The 22,182-nt window shown below is 43.9% G+C and overlaps 2 protein-coding genes across 5 annotated transcripts in view; one reads left to right on the top strand and one right to left on the bottom strand.

Moving 5' to 3' along the window:
- Nucleotides 1–13,555, top strand: part of SLC2A5 (solute carrier family 2 member 5) — an 80,562-nt gene extending 67,007 nt beyond the window's left edge. For all 4 annotated transcript variants that reach the window (XM_068240697.1, XM_068240699.1, XM_068240700.1 and 1 more), the window contains 2 exons: nt 3,127–3,254; nt 10,348–13,555. In XM_068240697.1, the coding sequence (XP_068096798.1) occupies nt 3,127–3,254; nt 10,348–10,587 (368 nt within the window). In that variant the 3' untranslated portion in view covers nt 10,588–13,555. The remainder of the gene's footprint in view (nt 1–3,126; nt 3,255–10,347) is intronic.
- A 4,104-nt stretch (nt 13,556–17,659) lies between these two features.
- CA6 (carbonic anhydrase 6) overlaps nt 17,660–22,182 on the bottom strand; it is a 68,143-nt gene continuing 63,620 nt past the window's right edge. Inside the window, exon 9 of the mRNA XM_068240701.1 lies at nt 17,660–20,693. Coding sequence (XP_068096802.1) covers nt 20,077–20,693 — 617 coding nt within the window. The 3' untranslated portion in view covers nt 17,660–20,076. The remainder of the gene's footprint in view (nt 20,694–22,182) is intronic.

Consider the following 22,182-nt stretch of genomic DNA (forward strand, 5'->3'; position numbering starts at 1 on the left):
CCTGGAGGGGGCATGGCAGAGTGGGATACATGCCCAAAGTCCCGGGGAAAAATCTGGATGTGACGCAAAGTAGCATTTTAAGGGCAGAAATGACATTGAATGCTAAATTGCAGGCCTAAAGTGCTTTCAAACATCTTGCATGTGTATACATCAATCAGGGAGTGTAATTAGAGTACTGCTTCACACTGACACACCAAACTCACTGTGTAACGCACCGCAAACAGCTGTTTGCTTAGTGACGGCCGTGCTGGACTAGTGCGCACCGTGACAAGAGTGTAGGCCGTGGCGGTTTTCAAGCCCATATGGTCGCCGGGCTGTGGTAGCTCAATGATAGAACAACAGTGACTGTCCAGCTGATCAAATTTGGTCTGTCCACAATGAAGCAACGACCTTATTATCTTCTTGTATGTAGGTAGGCATACAGGTCATTTTCAAAAAATTAGCATATTGTGATAAAGTTCATTATTTTCTGTAATGTACTGATAAACATTAGGCTTTCATATATTTTAGATTCATTACACACAACTGAAGTAGTTCAAGCCTTTTATTGTTCTTAATATTGATGATTTTGGCATACAGCTCATGAAAACCCCAAATTCCTATCTCAAAAAATTAGCATATTTCATCCGACCAATAAAAGAAAAGTGTTTTTAAAACAAATAAAGTCAACCTTCAAATAATTATGTTCAGTTATGCACTTAATACTTGGTCGGAAATCCTTTTGCAGAAATTACTGCTTCAATGCGGCGTGGCATGGAGGCAATCAGCCTGTGGCACTGCTCAGGTGTTATGGAGGCCCAGGATGCTTCGATAGCGCCCTTAAGCTCATCCAGAGTGTTGGGTCTTGCGTCTCTCAACTTTCTCTTTGCAATATCCCACAGATTCTCTATGAGGTTCAGGTCAGGAAAGTTGGCAGGCCAATTGAGCACAGTAATACCATGGTCAGTAAACCATTTACCAGTGGTTTTGGCACTGTGAGCAGGTGCCAGGTCGTGCTGAAAAATGAAATCTTCATCTCCATAAAGCTTTTCAGCAGATGGAAGCATGAAGTGCTCCAAAATCTCCTGATAGCTAGCTGTATTGACCCTGCCCTTGCTAAAACACAGTGGACCAACACCAGCAGCTGACATGGCACCCCAGACCATCACTGAGTGTGGGTACTTGACACTGGACTTCAGCCATTTTGGCATTTCCCTCCCCACAGTCTTCCTCCAGACTCTGGCACCTTGATTTCCGAATGACTTGCAAAAGTTGCTTTCATCCGAAAAAAGTACTTTGGACCACTGAGCAACAGTCCAGTGCTGCTTCTCTGTAGCCCAGGTCAGGCGCTTCTGCCGCTGTTTCTGCACCTGTAGCCCATTTCCTGAACACGCCTGTACACGGTGGCTGTAGATGTTTCTACTCCAGACTCAGTCCACTGCTTCCGCAGGTCCCCCAAGGTCTGGAATCGGTCCTTCTCCACAATCTTCCTCAGGGTCCGGTCACCTCTTCTCGTTGTGCAGCGTTTTCTGCCACACTTTTTCCTTCCCACAGACTTCCCACTGAGGTGCCTTGATACAGCACTCTGGGAACATCCTATTCGTTCAGAAATTTCTTTCTGTGTCTTACCCTCTTGCTTGAGGGTGTCAATGATGGCCTTCAGGTCGGCAGTCTTACCCATGATTGCGGTTTTGAGTAATAAACCAGGCTGGGTTTTTTTAAAAGCCTCAGGAATCTTTTGCAGGTGTTTAGAGTTAATTAGTTGATTCAGATGATTAGGTTAATAGCTCGTTTAGAGAACATTTTCATGATATGCTAATTTTTTGAGATAGGAATTATGGGTTTTCATGAGCTGTATGCCAAAATCATCAATATTAAAACAATAAAAGGCTTTCAACTACTTCAGTTGTGTGTAATGAATCTAAAATATATGAAAGTCTAATGTTTATCAGTACATTACAGAAAATAATGAACTTTATCACAAAATGCTAATTTTTTGAAAATGACCTGTAGGTAGGTGTCCCAGTAGTTAGCTAGGCATAGGTAGGAGTCCCAGTATAGGTAGGTAGGCATAGGTAGGAGTCCCAGTATAGGTAGGTAGGCATAGGTAGGTGTCCCAGTAGTTAGCTAGGCATAGGTAGGAGACCCAGTATAAGTAGGTAGGCATAGGTAGGTGTTCCAGTAGTTAGCTAGGCATAGGTAGGAGACCCAGTATAGGTAGGTAGGCATAGGTAGGTCCCCTAGTATAGGTAGGTAGGTAGGTGTCCCCGTATAGGTAAGTAGGTGTCCCAGTATAGATAGTTAGGCAGGGCCTGGCTGGCACAGTAATAACAATTACCAAGGTCCAGCTGCAACAGATAGGGCTGTATAATGTCAGTGAGCAACACACACAAAAAAAAAACACATCTGGAAAACATTATCTCTCAAAAGAGCTGTTGAGAGATGCTATTTTAGCAATAACAATCAGCCAGGAGCAAGCCAAGACCAAGAGCCTAACTAATCTTTCCCTAGGAGAACAAGTCTGCAGCAGCTGTCCCTAGTCTGTCTCTAGCAGGCACACGAGTGAGTGTAATGGCCGGCAAACCTGCCTTATATAAGGAGGGGTGGGGCTCCAGGGCTTAGTGTAGCCTGAATGGCTAAAATGTGCCTGCTGACTTCGATGCAGAGGGTCAAAGTTGACCCTCATAGTGCATTATGGGGCGAATCGAACTTCCGCAAAAGTTCGCTTGGTCCAGGCGAACGCGAACCCCCAAAGTTCGCCTGGAACCGTTTGCCGGCGAACCGTTCGCTACATCTCTAGCCAGGAGAAGGGGTTAAATACCATTGGTACTCAAGACAACCAACAAAAAAAGTGATGCAAGCATTCCTGCATTTAATTGGATGCATCCAGGGCACATGTGCGAACACACCACCAAACTACAAATATACATCTGCAACCAAAAACGAACTTACTAGCTAGGTATTATATACTCAGCAGGACTCAAGGTGAAACAATACTTTCACTCTTTATCCAGATGATCCAGTAAGTGCAATGTCACCATTTCAAAATAGTACCTAGACTGTTTAGGGTTGGAACCACTTATGGTTATTGTTAGTGGTTACTTATAGAAATCAGTATATCATAAAATGTTCCTTCTCACTCTGCAGGTCCCATCCCCTTTGTGATAACTACTGAGATGTTTCGCCAAGCTTCCCGTCCTGCTGCTTTTATGGTGGCTGGCAGTGTGCACTGGTTATCCAACTTTACTGTTGGACTTATATTCGAGTTCCTAATGGTGAGTGCATGGTCTTCATTTGTGTTTGTTTCATTCCTTGATATCAGCCTTGTACTGAATAGTAACCTGCCGTTCCCAACACCTGTTTTCAGGTATTAGAGTTGGGGCACATTTTCAGGCATGGAATAGTCTTTCTATTAGCAATGTGATTTATGGTCCAATCTTGGGGAGAAAAGTTAAGAATTCCCTAACACTGCTAGGCTGAATTGACACTTTATACATTGCATAATGCATGCATTATAATGTTTGTGTACTGCAATGAACACTGTGGGGTACATTCATTAAGCTGCGCTGCTAAAGCAGTGCAGCTTAATGTGCAGGAGTGGGCACTATGCACGCCTTACATAGCAGCGCTCGCTGACATGCAAGGAGCGTGCCTTCCCTTAGTTACACGTGTTGCTTCTGTAGCAACGTGCATAACTTTAAATGCGGGCGGTCCTGTGAAGTATCGCTACCTGCTGCTGCACTGCACTACTTTAGAAATGAATCTACCCCTGTGAGCTGTGGTGGCTGGATAGTGTAATGGTTACGGTCTGCCTCTAACAGGGGCGCCTCTAGCCATGTTGTCACTCCAGGCGAGAAAATCTGTGGCGCCCCCCCCCCCCCACCCCCATGGCGCCCTTCCATGAAAATAATTATAATGCGGCAGCGTTTCTCCAGAAAATTCACAATGCGGGCAGTGTTTCACCAGAAAATACACGTAATGTAAGGCTGCAGAAGTGAGCTTACGGGCTGTGGGCCAGTGAACTGATGCAGAGTCTATTTGACACTGCAAGCCTGTTCACCATCTGGGGACACAACATCTGGCGGGGGTTGACCGCGGTCCTCCCTGCACAGCACTCATGCTTGGTCAGCCTGGCACCCTCTACAATGGGTCAGAAGGAGGCACAAAGGGGGACAGAAGGAGTCACAGGGGGACTAAAGGAGGCACATGGGGACAGAAGGAGGCACATGGGGACAGAGGAAGATGCAGGGGACAGAGGTGGCACATGGGGACTGAAGAGGCACATGGAGACAGAAGTAGGCACAAAGGGAAACAGAAGGAGGCACGGGAAGACAGAAGGAGGCAGAGTGGGACTAAAGGAGGAACAGGGGGGGCAGACGTAGCACAAGGGGACAAATAAAGGCAAAGGGGACATAAGGAGGCACAAAGAGCACAGAAGGAGGCAGAGATGGCACAAAGGAGGAAAGAAGGATGCACAAGGCACAGAGGTGTCAGCTGCCTGCAACTTACGCTAAGTAGATTCAGCAGAAGCAAGTAATAGAACAGCCACAGGGGTGTGGCTTAATTTGGGGGTGTGGCTTAATTCTGCAACATGGCGCCCCCAGGACCAATGGCACTCCAGGCAATGGCCTGTACTGCCTATGCCTAGAGGCGCCCCTGGCCTCTAATACAGGAGACCTGGGTTCAAATATTGCCTCTTCCTGTTCAGTAAGCCAGCACCTATTCAGCATGGAGTCATTGGGCTACACACTGCTACTGCCTACTGAACCCGTCCTAGTGGCTGCAGCTTTAAGCGCTTTGAGTGGTTTGTGAAGTTCTGTACTTACTGGTTAATCTTTGGTACTGTACTTAATAATTCATATGTGGACTACATTTATAGTAATTGAGCAAAAAAATATTTATTTATAATAATCCATGCAGTAATTACTGATTATTCATAAACATTACAAGCCAATCCAATCATCACTCAATACACAGTGCAAGGTGAAAGTAAATTGCTGTAAAACAGAACTGATGGTTTTCATTGCTGCTACATTACAGCAGGGGGCGCCAAAGGGATTGGTTAAGGTTTTGAAACTAAAGTAATATTTCCTCTTGGCTCTGACAGGCTGCACCAAACTACAGAGATTGCTCTGAAGTGTGAGATCCCTTAGTACTAACTAGATTACATTTCAGTGAACTCAGACTCAGGGCCAGTTCTACTTACAATGGGGCCCCTAGACAGTCCTGAGCCCCCCTCTTTCCTAAAGTGGCATTAGGGGACACTAGCCAAATTCACCCCCCAGAGTCCCCAAGCTGGCTGTAGGTTCACCTCCCAACTGAATTATGATCTCTGCAAAGTCTTTCTCAGAGTATCGTCTCTCCTGTCCCAGTGGGTGCATTCCTCCTCTGTCATTCTGTGGCTCCATGCTCCTTGTCTTCATCCACCGCTGGCTGCATCTTCTCTGTGACCCGTGGCATGTTACATAATAATATGTGCTGGGTCACAGAGGAGAGGCTTTCCTGTGAGAATGAAGACAGGGAGGGCATGGAGCTAGGGACGGACAGAGAAGGGTACCCGTCAGGACAGGTGAGGCGCTACTTTGCTGAAGATTCTGTGGGGGCCATAGTTAAGTGGGAGAGACCTGGGGGGACCTGGCAGCTGGCTTGGGGCCCTGGGGCAATTGCCCATATTGCCCCTATGGTAGCGTCATGGTGGGCTCAAGGGGTACTAGAACTCGATGCAGTGTGTTTATTAAGTTTTGAGATTACAAAAATGATAAACTCATATGAGTATTTTTAATTAAAAGCATTAATTAATCTTTGGAAAACAACTATGCACAATTATTTAGTACTTCTGGCAAATATATATTGAAACAGGTCATTTTAGCGCCCGGCGGCTCACCCTGCGCCCAGTTCACCAGCAGTGAAATCACACGTACTTGTACGATATATATATATATATATATATATATATATATATATATATATATATATATATATATATATATATATATATATATATACATACACACAGTGGGTTGCAAAAGTATTCGCCCCCTTGAAGTTTTCCACATTTTGTCATATTACTGCCACAAACATGAATCAATTTTATTGGAATTCCACATGAAAGACCAACACAAAGTGGTGTACACATGAGAAGTGGAACGAAAATCATACATGATTCCAAACATTTTTTACAAATAAATAACTGCAAAGTGGTGTGTGCATAATTATTCGGCCCCCTTTGATCTGAGTGCAGTCAGTTGCCTATAGACATTGCCTGATGAGTGCTAATGACTAAATAGAGTGCATCTGTGTGTAATCTAATGTCAGTACAAATACAGCTGCTCTGTGAGGGCCTCAGAGGTTGTCTAAGAGAATATTGGGATCAACAACACCGTGAAGTCCAAAGAACACACAAGACAGGTCAGGAATCAAGTTATTGAGAAATTTAAAGCAGGTTTAGGCTACAAAAAGATTTCCAAAGCCTTGAATATCCCACGGAGCACTGTTCAAGCGATCATTCAGAAATGGAAGGAGTATGACACAACTGTAAACCTACCAAGACAAGGCCATCCACCTAAACTCACAGGCCGAACAAGGAGAGTGCTGATCAGAAATGCAGTCAATAGGCCCATGGTGACTCTGGACGAGCTGCAGAGATCTACAGTTTAGGTGGGAGACTCTGTCCATAGGAAAACTATTAGTCATACACTATACAAAGTTGGCCTTTATGGAAGAGTGGCAAGAAGAAAGGCATTTTTAACAGAAAGCATAAGAAGTCCCGTTTGCAGTTTGCCACAAGCCATGTGGGGGACACAACAACCATGTGGAAGAAGGTGCTCTGGTCAAATGAGACCAAAATGGAACTTTTTGGCCAAAATGCAAAGCGCTATGTGTGACGGAAAACTAACACTACACATCACTCTGAACACACCATCCCCACTGTCAAATATGGTGGTGGCAGCATCATGTTCGGGGAGTGCATCTCCTCAGCAGGGACAAGGAAGCTGGTCAGAGTTGATGGGAAGATGGATGGAGCCAAATACAGGGCAAACTTGGAAGAAAACTTCTTGGAGACTGCAAAAGACTTGAGACTGGGGCGGAGGTTCACCTTCCAGCAGGACAATGACCCTAAACATAAAGCCAGGGCAACAATGGAATGGTTTAAAACAAAACATATCCATGTGTTAGAATGGCCCAGTCAAAGTCCAGATCTAAATCCAATCGAGAATCTGTGGCAAGATCTGAAAACTGCTGTTCACAAACGCTGTCCATCTAATCTGACTGAGCTGGAGCTGTTTTGCAAAGAAGAATGGGCAAGGATTTCAGTCTCTAGATGTGCAAAGCTGGTAGAGACATACCCTAAAAGACTGGCAGCTGTAATTGCAGCAAAAGGTGGTTCTACAAAGTATTGACTCAGGGGGCCGAATAATTACGCACACCCCACTTTGCAAATATTTATTTGTAAAAAATGTTTGGAATGATGTATGATTTTCGATCCACTTCTCACGTGTACACCACTTTGTATTGGTCTATCACGTGGAATTCCAATAAAATTGATGCATGTTTGTGGCAGTAATGTGACAAAATGTGGAAAACTTCAAGGGGGCCGAATACTTTTGCAACCCACTGTATATATATATATATATATATATATATATATATATATATATATATATATATATATATACATATATATATATATATATACATATATATACATATATATATATATATATATATATACATATATATATATATATATATATATATATATATATATATATATATATATACTGTATATCTCAAAGGTTACTTGAGATTATACTTCATACAAAAGGTAAAGAAGTACAGTCATGCATGAAGGGGTACATTCTACAATAGTCCTGAGAAGCACTTATTTGGCAGCCGGTCTCATTCACCCATCTGTGTCGGCTCTTCTTGTCATTGAATGCAGCACATCTGGGATTTATTATAAGTAAACAGAGAAGCCAATTATAAAAAATAATTGCACTTCTGTAGAAAACTAATATTCTTCTTACTTGAAAACAGAGATTTTTTAAATAGGTAATGAATGAACTGGTACAACCCAATGAAAACGTAATTTGTTTGAGACAAGCACGTTGCTAATGTTGGAAGATATCTGTTCATTTTGCAACTATTCCTTTCTCTCTGTAGCTCAGGATACAAGACTTTTGTGGTAACAGTACTACTTTTTAATTGTTCAGACGCTATTCAGTCATGTCGTACTCTTTACAGGGCCGGTTAACCCGGGGGTCCCCCAACAGACACCTTGACCAAAAAGCGGCATTAGGGGCCCTTTTTTTGCAGCCACATTTTCCTCCCTGGGCCCCCTGAGTCTGCTGCTGACCCTTCCTCCCGATCACCTCCCAACTTGACTGTGCTCCCTGGGGCCCCTGCAGAGTCTTTGGTAGTGTATCGTTTCACCTGCCCACCAGCACAGAGGCCCCTACTCTGCTAAAGATTCTGCAGAGGCTCCCAGGAACAACAGTTAAGATGGGGGAACCTTCGGGGCCCTTACAGGATCTGGGGCCCTGGGGTGATGGCCCTCTTTGCCTCTATGGTAGCACCAGCCTTGACTTTATGACCCCAAGGACCACAGCATTCTCTACTGTTTGTCCAAGCTCAGGTTTGTTCCATGATACTCTCAAGTTATCGCTTTCTCTGCTGTCCCTCCTCCTTTTGACATCTTTCCCAGCATCAGGGTCCAGGGGCGTAACTAGACATCACTGGGCCCCCCTGCGAAACTTTGGATGGGGCCCCTCCCGCGAAACTTTGGATGGGGCCCTCCCACCCCCCTGGCTTTCTGCACAGGAAAACTGAGGACCTATGTGTTTTCCCCATGCAGATAAAAACACTTAGACTTAAAGAGGAACTGAAGAGAGAGGTATATGGAGGCTGCCATGTTTATTTCCATTTAAGCAATACCAGTTGCCTGGCAGCCCTGCTGATCCACTGCCTCTAATACTATTAGCCATAGCCCCTGAACAAGCATGCAGCAGATCAGGAGTTTCAGACTTCAAAGTCAGATCTGACAAGACTAGCTGCATGCTTGTTTCTGGTGTTATTCAGATACTACTGCAGAGAAATAGACCAGCAGGGCTGCCGGGCAACTGGTATTGCTTAAAAGGAAATAAACATGGCAGTCTCCATATACCTCTCTCTTCAGTTCCCCTTTAAAGGAAACGTCAGGCAATCTATGCTACCACTAGATCTACTTACCCAGGGCTTCCTCCAGGCCCTTGCAGCTGACAAGTCCCTCCCTGTTCCCAGTACATACATACACACAAAGCCTTATTATTTTACTACATGAGAGCACATGCTATATGGAGGAACAACAATGACATGCTGAACATAAGATATAGTATCAATGTAACTTTGGCAAAACATTCAGAATGTCACTGATTGATACTGTTATTACAGGATCTTATGAGACAACAAGCTCTCAGGGCCCTTTTCCACTAGCAATCGCTAGCGTTCACGCTGAACGCTAGCGATTGCTGAATCGCAATTACCGGCGATTCCCCGACATTCGCGGCCGCGATTTTGCTATGCTATGCACTGCATAGCAAAATCGCGGCAAATATCGCTCCGCCGCGCGTTCGCGTTCCCAGCAAAAACGAATCGCGGTAGTGGAAATGACCTACCGCGATTCCTATGTTAAAAAGCAAACCGTAGCGATTGTAAAATCGCTAGCGGTTTGCGTTTTTGCGATTCAGCCAGCGCTGGTGGAAAAGGGCCCTCAATGAGACAAGGACAGTCAGACATCAATCTCCACTCCATTGCCTTGTAAAGTATTCAGAGGCCATAAAGTCATTAGCCAGTGTGATAAGAATCTATGAATCCTTTTGATGAAAGGGGAAAGTCTACAAACAAAGGAGTCACATTTTGAAAAAAAGTTGTAAAGTCTTTGTCAAGTCTTTAGAACTTTGCTGCAGTGTGAGACAGATGTTTTTTACGAACCCTAGGGAGCAGGGACAGTGTACAAATTCCAAAGTGTGTGTGAGTCCTTATCTGTGTGGTGGACACATGCAGTCAGTATAACAATGGTGTGAGAGCAGAATACGTTTTTTTTCTCCATGCCCTTAGCTGTCAGTCTCTCAAACTTTTCCCCCCACGTGCCCCCTGTGGCTTCTGGGCCCCCCTGCGGAGGCATCACTTGCAGGGTCTATTGTTACACCTCTGTCAGGGTCTTCTCCTAGATACTGACCAATAAGTCAGAGAGAGAGAAATCACAGATTGGTGGTTTGGGCTGCAGTACAAACATGAACAGAATTCTCGCTGTCTATGCGTGGCTTCGATTACTTGATGTGTTGATCTACACTGAAAATTGCCTTGACATTATTTTTTCTTCTGTTGCAGCGTGGCTTAGGCTCCTACTGCTTCATCCTTTTTGCTGCCATCTGCCTAGCCACATTCCTCTTCATATTTTTTGTCCTTCCTGAAACCAAGGGCAAAACATTCCTTGAAATCAGTCAACTCATGGCAAAGAGAAATGGACTAGAAGAGAAGTCTGTTTTAAATGAATTCCTGGACCTGACGACACCATCCAACCAGAGACCATTGCAAGAAAAAGATGGTGATATCTTTACTCCACTGTGATCATATCCTTCAAGGATTGAGACATTTGGCCGAGGCCTAAATATTGACAATGATTTAAAGGCTTTTAACTTAGGAACACAAGACCAACTCTCCCCCTATCCAGTGAACCCTGCAGACATGTAAATGTAAGCACATATCTCTGCCCTGTTTATGAAAAAAATGGATTGAAGAAGGAAAAAAACTAACACACCCCTCTCTCCCTACTACCTGACACTTCATATAGCAGTGGTGCCCTGCAGCCTGCCAGGCTCCACCCATGAGGAATTTCAGTGTTAATATCAGAAGCCCCACCTCCTCACTCCATGTTACCACATGTAACACAGAGCTGAGACAGATCGCTTCCTCTATACATAGCAGCTAGTTGATGAAGAAGGCCAATCCAGATTTGACTGTAGGCATTGCATACTGGATAACACTGGGACTATTTCGTTTTGTGAGCAAAACAACCAAGTGTGAGTAAGTAAGCCTTGGGGGGCAGTTTCACACGTAGAGTAGGATGTATAGTTAGTTAAGGTTAGTCTACCACTGTTAATGTGTTGTAGCCTTGCAATGCCCTCCATTCTGTGCCACAGCTTTCTACTCACCATACTTATGTCACAGCTTTCCAGTACACTTCAGTGTGTGTTCTGGTTTTCCAGTGCTCAGGCTTCCCAGTCCAAAGAAGGTGGTTTCAGTGCACAGCGCCCAGCACTGAGCACCAAAACTAGGCGCCCCATAGCAGTAGTGTTATACTGCATGGGGTGTTTAAGGGTAATTCCGGGTCAGCGGACTCCGAATTACACCTCCCTCCATGTTGCGATGATTCAGAGGTGGAATAGTATTTCACGCCGCTGGGGATTTGAGCAGCAGCAGGGTGAACCGTCATTCGGCTCACCCTGCGACCAGCTCACCAGCGCTGTACATATTCGTACTCTCCCAGTGCCCCCTAAATTTTGTCCCAGCTTTACAGTTCACCCCACAGCATGTCCTGAGCCTTGAAGGAACTAAAGGTGCCCATACACTCGTCAGATTGGCAGCAGATAGATAAGAAATGCATCTGATGATCTATCTGATGCGTTTTTAGAACATTTTTACCAGGATAGAATTCCAATAGGATTTCAGTTTGAAATCTATTGAAATTCGATCTGATGGCATTTTTTTTGCCATCAGATTTCCATTAAGGCCAATGCAAACTGATAAGCAATCTCATCAGATCGACCTAAATTTTCCACCCAGCCAGTTTGATGGAAATCCATCGAAATCGATCGAAATCGGCCATCGATCGGTCGATTGGCCAACCGATTTGCAAACGATCAATCGATCGATCGGCCAGAAAATCGGCTGAGTGTATGGGCCCCTTAAGGTGTGTTCCCAGCTTGGTACAGCTAACTACTGACAGAGACTGGGACCATCTATAACATCTTACAATTACAGAGATTTGGCACCTCCCTGTAACTGCTGAGCGTCTGTAATTTCTATTAGATAAGAGGACTGCCTGTGACTGCTGACTAAGATTACAAGATGACTGTGACTAGACTGGAGGCTACTTCTTACTGCTAACCCAAATCACAGGGCTGCACTGTGGGTCCCGCCTGGCCACCGCTTCAGTGCTGCTGTGTCTCTAAAGCCGGCCATACACTAGCCGATTACCCGCCGATCGACAGCAGATTTGATCACTGGGATAGAATCTGCTGTCACATCGTTCACGCTAAACGTCGATCGCTCGTGCGGGAAATTACCATAGATCGCCCGCGGGTAGGGAGCGCGTCGCTAGCGGCGTACGATCGACGCAGGTATACATTACCTGAAGATGGCTCCCGGCATCTTCTCCGCATCACCTCCCGGCTCCCGGCTGGCATCTTCTCCGCATCATGCCATCCGGCGGTATTCATGTATAACTTCCTGTGTCACTGCAGTGACAGCTGAAGTACAAATAGAGGGCGCTCTATTTGAACTTCCGCTGTCACTGGAGTGACAGAAAGTTATACGCGGATGCCGGATGTCGTGATGCGGAAGGTGATGGGAGAAGATGCCAGCCGGGAGCCGATGCGGAGAAGATGCCCGGGACCAGGCTTCAGGAAATGTATGCGCGGGGGGGGGAGGGAGACAGGCGACAGCGGCAGCTCAGCAGATGGTGAATCGGTTTCAGGCTGAAATCGATTCACAATCTGTTTGCAGTAAAGGCAGCCATACGATCCCTCTCTGATCAGATTCGATCAGAGAGGGATCTATCTGTTGGTCGAATCTGATGGCAAATTGACCAGTGTATGGCCACCTTAACAGTACGGTCTTCCTGAACTCACCTCTTCCAACACATTATCCAGTCAGACCAGGTTAGAGGAAACTGGACATTTAAGAAACAAAAAACCTAATGATTCCTTTTGTAATATTTACAAGGACCCATAAAGGAGGCTAAGGCACTTGATGTCAATATACAAAGTAGAAACCTTACAGGAAGCGGTGTTGAGGAGACAGATTATGACACTGGGGCAGTGACTGCTTGAAAACCACAATTCCGCTCTGCAGTTATTGTTAGTCACAGGTGGCCTTCAACTGCTTTTATTATTGGAATCACTAAAAAGGACCGCTAGGGGAATCCCTCTTTGCCCTCCTGTCCAGTACCTGACTTTATGACAACATTGGTGCAGGACATTGGTCATTATACCCCCCAAAAAATCCGTAGTGATGTACTCATATTATTACATGTCATTATATACCACTAATGATGTCACATGTTCCCAACAACTGCCTTAAAGGGAATGTACAGTGTTTTGTTAATATATGCATTTTATTTAGTATTAAAATATATTTTTAAATGTATCCTATATGAGAAAATATAGCAGCTTGTATTGTTTATCTGTTTCCATAGGAGGTTCGTCTTTTTTTATGTATGGCTTATTTTTTAGTACTTCAAAATCATCTCATCTGCATTTACTGTAAAAGTTTGAATTCTGTGTGCAATTACAATATCCCTTTTTGTTTCCAACAAGTTCTAACTGTGTAATTTCTGTGCATCTGATTACAGAGAAAAATAATTTTTAGCTCGATTTACACTTGCCAAAGTTGTAGTATCCATATAATACATATACACTATAGCCCTTCATGGGTCTATTGCAATGTCTGCTGAACACGGGAGCAGGTGTGGATCGTTGTGGCATGCATGGCAATGCATTTACTGTATGAAAATATGTACCTGATGGGTTTCAATGAAAGAAAACATGACTGTAGGTCCACTCTCATCAAAACAGTCCAGCAGTGGAGCTAGTGTGAGCACCAAGCTTTATGTGATAGGAAATGTCCACCAATACCCTTCCACCTCCAGAGAGAGAGAGAGAGAGAGAGAGAGAGAGAGAGAGAGAGAGAGAGAGAGAGGAGAGAGAGGGAGAGAGAGAGAGAGAGTGTGTGTGTGTGTGTGTGTGTGTGTGTGTGTGTGTGTGTGTGTGTGTGTGTGTGTGTGTGTGTGTGTGTGTGTGTGTGTGTGTGTGTGTGTGTACGTGTGTGTGTGTGTGTGTGTACGTGTGTGTGTGTGCGTGTACGTGTGTGTGTGTGCGCGTACGTGTGTACGTGTGCGCGTACGTGTGTACGTGTGCGTGTGTGTGCGTGTGTGTGTGTGTATGTGTGTGTGTGTGTATGTGTGTGTACGTGTGTGTATGTGTGTGTACGTGTGTGTGTGTTTTATATGTCAAACTTTGCACTTTTGATTCAGCAAAGGAAAAAAATAACCATCAATTTCAATATAGAATCTAACAAGTAAATGAAACGAAAAAATGTGGTAAAACGTCACCATAAATTCCTTTAATGAAAGCAGGGATTTACATTACTGTATGACATAGAAATTGAAATTATTCATATTACAGAATAATGCACAAATCAGACTTAAAGAGAACCAGAGACGAAGCACCCTCATGTATTTTACCATATATATCAATGGGAACATGACAGTAATACCTACCCTGCTCTTTGTTTCATTATTCTCTGCTAAAACTGCCTGTTATCAGCCCTGATAAGAATCCCCAACTGAGCATTCAGTCTAGCTTTTCCCGGAATGCTTATAGCTGAGTCAGTCTTCTGTGATGTCTTTTCAAGCCCAAGTCTGCCCCCTTGTGGCTCTGCTTTGCTGCTATTTATCCTCGAAGCAACAAAGCAGAGCCACAAGGGGGCAGGCATGGGCTTGAAAAGACATCACAGTCAATGCTCAGTCGGGATTTCTTATCAGGGCTGATAACAGGCAGATTTAGCAGAGAATAATGAAACAGAGAGCAGGGTAGGTGTTTACTGTCATGTTCCCATTGATATATATGGTAAAATACATGAGGGTGCCTCTTCTTTGGTTCCCTTTAAGCCTGGTACACACCTTAAACATTGATTGGCCAATCACTGACCAATTTTACCACCTTCATGTAGTATGAGAGTTTACCAATACAATCTGCCTATATTATATACGGAGAATGAAAAAAAATAAAAAATAAGTTGTTGCTATACATAAAGATGGCCTAGGTTGTAGAAGACTTCCAACACCCTGAAACTGAGCTGCAGCATGGTGGCAAAGACCATACAGCGGTTTAACAAGATGAGTTCCACCTCACAGGCCTCACCATGGTCGACCAAAGAAGCTGATTGCACATGCTCAGTGCCATATGCATAGATTGTCTTTTGCAAATAGATGTATTAGTGCTGGCATCGTTGCTGCAAAGGATGAAGGGGTAGGGGGAGTCAACCTGTCACTGTTCAGACCATAAGCCGCACACTGCATCAAATTGGTTTACATGGCTGTCATTGCAGAAGGAAGCCTCTTCTAAAGATGATACACACACACACAAAAAAAAAAAAAAAAAAAACACAAACATTTTGCTGAAGATAAGCAGACTAAGGACATGGTTTACTGGAACCATGTCCTGTGGTCTAATGAGTCCAATATAAACCTATTTGGTTCAGATGGTGTGAAGGACATGTGTCGACAAGCAGGTGAGGAGTACAAGCATAGCGGTCGGAGCATCATGGTTTGCAGCTGCATGAGTGCGGCCAGGACTGGGAAGCTACAGTTCAGTGAGGGAACCATGAATGTCAACATGTACTGCGACATACTGGAGAAGAGCATAATCACCTACCTTTGAAAACTGGGCCACAGAGCATTATTCCAACATTATAACAACCCCAAGCACACCTCCAGGATGACCACTGCCTTGCTAAATAAACTGAGGTTGAAGTTGATGGAAATGTCTCCAGACCTAAACGCTATTGAGTATCTGTGGGGCATCCTCAAACAAAAGGTGCAGAAGCGCAAGGTACCTATCATCCACCAGCTTTGTGATGTTGTCATGGAGGAATGGAAGAGGATTACAGTGTCAGGCTGGGAAGCTCTAGTGAACTCCATGCCCAAAAGAGTTAAAGGGGTTCTCCGGTACCTGTCAAAAAGCTTAAACTGACACTTACCTGGGGCTTCTATCGGCCCTCTGCAGCTGTAATGTCCTGCGCCGTCCTCTTCCAATGCTCCATTCCCTGTAATCTGGTAATTATTCGTCTAACTAGACAAATAGAATTGCAGCTGCGCGGCTGTAGCCACGCGTGTGCTCGTTCACGCGCGCGTCATCGGGAGCTTACTGTGCAGGTGCAGTACAGAAAACTTCGTACTGCGCCTGCACAGTAAGCTCCTGATGACGCACGGGAATAGTCACGCGTGTGGCTACGGCCGCGCAGCCGCAGTTCTATTTGTCTAGTTAGACGAATAATTAGCAGATTACCGGCGGCGGGGAGGAAGGCGCGGAACATTACAGCTGCAGAGGGATGAGTGAAGCCCCAGGTAAGTGTCAGTTTTTGCTTTTTGACAGGTACCGGAGAACCCCTTTAACTACATAATGACCGCTCCACGCCCATGGGCGTGGCCGCGGCGGTAGCCCCAGGACCGCCTATCGCCAATTCCCGGGGCTGCAGTTTGCAGGAGATCGCGCGCAGGCTGCGTGCGCATCTCCTGCTTGGGGGGCGGAGCTCCGCATCGCCTTCAGTCTCCGGACTGTTAGACAGCGACACCGCCATCTATTAGCTTAGTACAGTGATGTGATCTGCAGCGGCGCTGTACTGGGGACAGTGTGACACTGTTGCTAGATGACTCAAAGCTTATGCTCAAAATTTAGGTTCTATTGATTGACTAGTTGTAGTTCCCAAATGGTACTGCAAAAGTGCATATTTGAACCATTGCGTCATGGCTGGTCAAAATTAACCCAAGAGCTTATAAATGAAAAACTGGATCCTCCAACTGTTAATTTTGTTTTGCCTAATATCTTTATCTCCCACTGTAGAATAGAACCAGGATGTCTGCCAGTATTGAACTTCAGTAAGAAAAAGACCTGTTAGCATCTAGTTCTGCTACTTAATGGAACATTGCATTAAATTACAGACTTGTTATTTTTCTTCTGTAAATTTCCCTTCCTTTCTTTTGTTCAGCTAGCTAGTTCTCATTTTATGCTGCCATGGACAACACCAGGAAATAAGAAAATTAAAATGCTGACCTTAAGATAGTTTTGCTTTGTAGTCCATGGCAGCACAGGGATCTCATGTTGGGGCCTGGTACACAAGCACAATCTATGTTCCCCTATGAGGATCGGGATCCAATCCCTTTGGCAACATTGCAGGGCCAAGGCTGCAAAAATGCATCTTTCACTTGCAAGTGAGCGGGTGTTCTGTTCTATGAAGGGGGGCTGAGTGTTACAGGAGTGAAGTTGCATGGTGGGCAGGGTAAGTAGGGAGAACAATGCTATCGGCCATTGCTGGGCCATAGTGATCCACAGGAACGAATCACTGATCGAGCAGGCGGGGGCCATTGGGGCTACTGTACACATGCTGGATTTTCGTCAGAGGCAGTCATTATTGTCCACTTCATCTTTTATCTGGTGAGTGTACGGGCTTTTATTGGGGAATTCTCAATAGAAGTTATGAAAATCCTTTTCACAGGACACAAACCATGTGTTTTTGTCAAGGACTCCACTAGGAAAGGAAAATAAATCATTAGGTAGGTATTTTCATTTTTGTATTTTGTTCACCTTAATTAGCCAGACAATGAGAATATTTTCAGTATTTTTCATAAAGAATGAGACAATTTCAGAGAAAATACTGTGTTTTATTATTATAATTTGCTCAAATATACCAGAGTTGCAAGAATAAAATTGCACCAAGTTTGAGGATATTACAGACAGTAAAATTGTCATAAAAATGTTATCGGCATTTGATACTGACAAAGCAAACTTTCTAAAAACATTCTACAGCATAAAACTGCATAACAAACATGATGACTGTTATAGTATGTGAACTCAGAATACCATCATGCTGGACTGGGGTTTATATGGACAAGAGGGTCCATTGAGTAAAGCATTATGAATGTCCAGTGACAGACATAAGTCATGATGCCAAAACATTTTGAGGTGCTGCATAAAGTCATTTGGCACTGGTGATGCCCTCAAAGAGGGATATTTTTACTGAAAAAAACTAACTGGGATAATGGGATTGGATTTGAGAGTGGTTAAGCCAAAAGAAGGAACTAGGTCTGATTTTTGTGTGAGCAGCTAGTACTACATGTGTTAGTACTAAGTAACGAGTTTGAGATTATTTGACAACCCTAAAGCTTAAACCGAACCAGAGACAAAGCACCCTCATGTATTTTACCATATACCGTATATACTTGCACATAAGACGACCCGTTTATAAGCCAAGGTACCCACTTTTCCCTCAAAAACCAGGAAAAGTGATTGACTCGTGTATAAGCCCCTTCCCCAGTATAGCACCCTCCACAGTAGCCAGATGTTCCCCCAGTACATGTCAGCCCCCCACCCCATAGTCAGATATGCCCCAGGATCATACAGCTGTGTGTCAAGAAGCCACTAGATGGCATCATAGATATGAGACACAGTGATTGCCACACAGGAAGAATGCCCAATAATTTCACAGTTGGCAATGTTGCTTGCACCCTCCGCTCCACAAGCCAGGGGACAGAGGTAGTCTTGAGCATTACACTCTGCACACTATGTTGCAGGGGATGGAGGGACACAGACAAAGCAGGGAGCCAGCTGGCAAGAGCAGGATCACTAGTGCAAAATCCTTACATTTCCATTAACAAAACCTGCTCTACCATCTGTTCTGCTCCATTGACCCGCATATAAGGCGAGGGGTTCACTTTTCAGTACATTTTTAATTCTGAAAAATTAGGCTTATACACGAGTATATACAGTATATAAGTGGGAACATTAGAGAAAACACCTACCCTGCTCTCTGTTTCATTCTTCACTGCTCAGCATGCTTCTAATCAGCCCTGATAAAATCCTCGACTGAGCATCCAGTCTGGCTTTGCTCAGGAATCACTATAGCGGAGTCTGTCTTCTCTGATGTCTTTTATGAAATGCTCAGTCAGAGATTTTATCACGGCTGATTAGAAGCAGGCTGAGCGGTGAAGAATGAAACAGAGAGCAGGGTAGGTGTTTTCTCTAATGTTCCCACTGATATATATGGTAAAATACATGAGGGTGCTTCATCTCTGGTTCACTTTAATATTGAACAATCTTTTAAGGGGTTAGCTTCAGTGGCTCGCATCTCCCAGCAGAAGTATAATTGCAGGCACCTCTCACCCCATATTATGCCCCCCTCACACTTTTCCACTTCTTCTCCCCTCTGCAGAGTAAAAACACAGGGGCCCATATGCAATTCACTTTTTCACCTGAGTTTTCCTACAGGTGATATTTTTACAACTTTGCATTTTACACCACCAGCGAGCAAACAAATACTCAAAAAAATTTTGACAGTACTTTTTCACTACTTTTTGGTACTTTTTTACATTGCAAAGTGCAAAAAAGTTATTTCAAAATGATGAAAAATTATCTCCCTAGGAGAAAACTCAGGAGAAAAAGGGAATTGCAAACACGTGGGTAAAACACCTATTACCTGAAAAGGGCTCCTTCCCCCACCAGCCTTATTAAAAGACCTCTGTTGCAAGCAACTGTAACATTTAAAAGCCCTATACATTACTTTTTTTTTCTGTCACTGTCCCTTAAGGTAGATAGTAAAAATCTGACACGCTTTGGACTAGTCCTTCTCCTCATAGGGTAATGGTAAAAAAAATTTTTTTTATTACAAATACACTTCTTGGCAATGATCTTTACAAATTTGCCTGCCAGCTTCCCTACTTGCTGCACACTGTTTTGGTAGTTGTACTAAGCTTCTGGTATTTGGGAGATGCTTTTGAAAATAAAGAAAATGTTGAGAATTACCCATGAGAAGATGGACTAGTCCAAAACATGTCAGCTGTGTCATAATTTTAATGCATTCTGTAAGTGACAATGGAACGGGAAGAAAAAAGTAATATATAGTGCATTTTACTCTGGGCCAAACGTACACCTCATACATCTATGCCTACACATGTATTTTAATTTTTTTTTTTACAATTTTGCACTAAATTGGTCCTTTAACAGAGAAACTGTTCAGAAAAAAATAATCCTTTGTAAGTTTATATACTTATAACATATTAATTTACCAACAACTTTGATCTTGCTCCAACATAACCCCTCCCGACACTGTCATGGTGGTTTCTCCCCAAGTTATAATATCTCCTTTAAGAACTGAAGTTTCACACTTGCTTACTGACATTATCTCTTGAGGGTGGAGTAGGGAGCTCCAGAGATGAAGATGAGACAGTCGCCCACGGAAACTGCTGTTAAATATTCCTAGCAGATCAAAACGATCTTTTCCCAGAAGAGCCACTCCGCCAGGTTTCACAGTGTACCCTTTCTGGACTATCTTCCCTTTGCCTTGCAGACCACTTACAAACAAATCTGTACTTCCTGTGGCTGAATCCCAACGCAGACAGTAATGTACCCAGTCCTCTGATGTGTGATGGATATCAAAGTCAACCAATATCCCTCCCACCCACAGTTTTACATTAGACCCCACACTCATGACCAGTTCATTATCATTTTCTGTGGTGGAGTAGGAGAAAACTTTCTGGTTGCCTAGAGGTTTGGTTCTTACCCACGCACAGAGTGTGAACTGTGTCAGCTGCAGAGGTTTTGAGAGATGGACCTCAACATAAGATGCTGGTTGCTTAATGGAGAAGAAAAAGGAAGGATAAGTTGGCACAGAAGACGCACCTATAAGGATGAAGAAAAACATAGTGAATGATGCATTGAGGTACACTGTAAACTGATATACACTTTAATACAAGAAAGTACGTTTTTGAAAGAAAACAATTTGCCTAAAACTGAAGCAATATCCATTGTTGTTACCTCAAAGAAAACCCATAATAAAATGGGCAAAGTTAAACACATTTATTAAAAATGACTAACTAAAAAGAAACCATACTATCCTTAAGCTCACACCCAATAAGGTCTAAAGATGCAAAAAATAAGCTTATTACATCTCACTAAAATCTAGTTTTACCCATGTATATTCCAACATAAAAGGCAAACAAACTTAATTAGTAATAATGACAAGTGCCTAACCATTAGTACAGGAAATAGCAGTGAAAACCTAATACTAGAATCCCAGCAAATCAAGAAAGATGGAGAGTATTTCAAAAGTCTTCTTTAGGGGTTGCTTAAAGGACCTCTGCCGTGAAAATCATAACATTTTAAATATATGTAAACATATTTAATTAAGAAGTATGTTTCTTTCAGAGTAAAATGAGCCATAAATTACTTTGCTCCTATGTTGCTGTAAGTAGTAGAAATTTGACAGAACCGACAGGTTTCGGACTAGCCCATCTCCTCATAGGGCTTTCACAAGGATTTCTTCATTTTCAAAATGCACTTAGTGAATGGCAGTTGCTCCATCCATCTGCCAAAAAAGTGTACGGTGAGCAGGGAGGCTGGCCAGCATCTTTGTATAAATCTTTTTCAGGGAGTGTCTTTATAAAGAATAAAGACCATGCTGAGAATCCCCTAGGGAGAGATTGACTAGCCCAAAACCTGTCGGTAATGTCAGATTTCTACTACTTACTGTATTAGGGTTTCTAACCCTTCTTTTTATCAAATTAATGCTAGGTCCACTGAGATTGACACTTTTCAGGATCTTGTCGAGAGAGAATTAACAACTTTGTCTAGGACGTCCAGGGCTCCGTCCGACCTCTCGGTCTCCGAGCGTCAGGCATTGAATTCTTTACAATCCAATACAGAGATAGTTATACGCTCGGCTGACAAGGGGGGTTCGGTCGTTGTCCTCTCGGTCTCCGAGCGACAGGCATTGAATTATTTACAATGCAATACAGAGATAGTTATACGCTCGGCCGACAAGGGGGGTTCGGTCGTTGTCCTTGACGCTCCAGATCACCAGACTGAGGCCCTTAGGCAGCTTCGGGACACGGATGTGTATCGGCCCTTACTTCAGGATCCTACTCAGGTTTTCCTTGGTGATCTTCGGGAGCTTTTGGAGTTCTGGCAGCATGTGGGTGTTCTCACTAGACGGTTAGCTGAATATTTGTGCCCTTCACATCCCGTCGTGCCTGTCTTCCATCATCTCCCCAAGATTCACAAGCCCGATGCTCCCCCCACGGGGCCGGCCGATAGTTGCTGGCATCGGCTCTGTGGGGGAGCGCCTGGGCGAGTGGGTCGGTGCACATCTCCAGCCCCTTGTCTCCAGACT

This window comes from Hyperolius riggenbachi, chromosome 6, assembly GCF_040937935.1.
Source record: "Hyperolius riggenbachi isolate aHypRig1 chromosome 6, aHypRig1.pri, whole genome shotgun sequence".
Lineage (NCBI taxonomy): Eukaryota > Metazoa > Chordata > Amphibia > Anura > Hyperoliidae > Hyperolius > Hyperolius riggenbachi.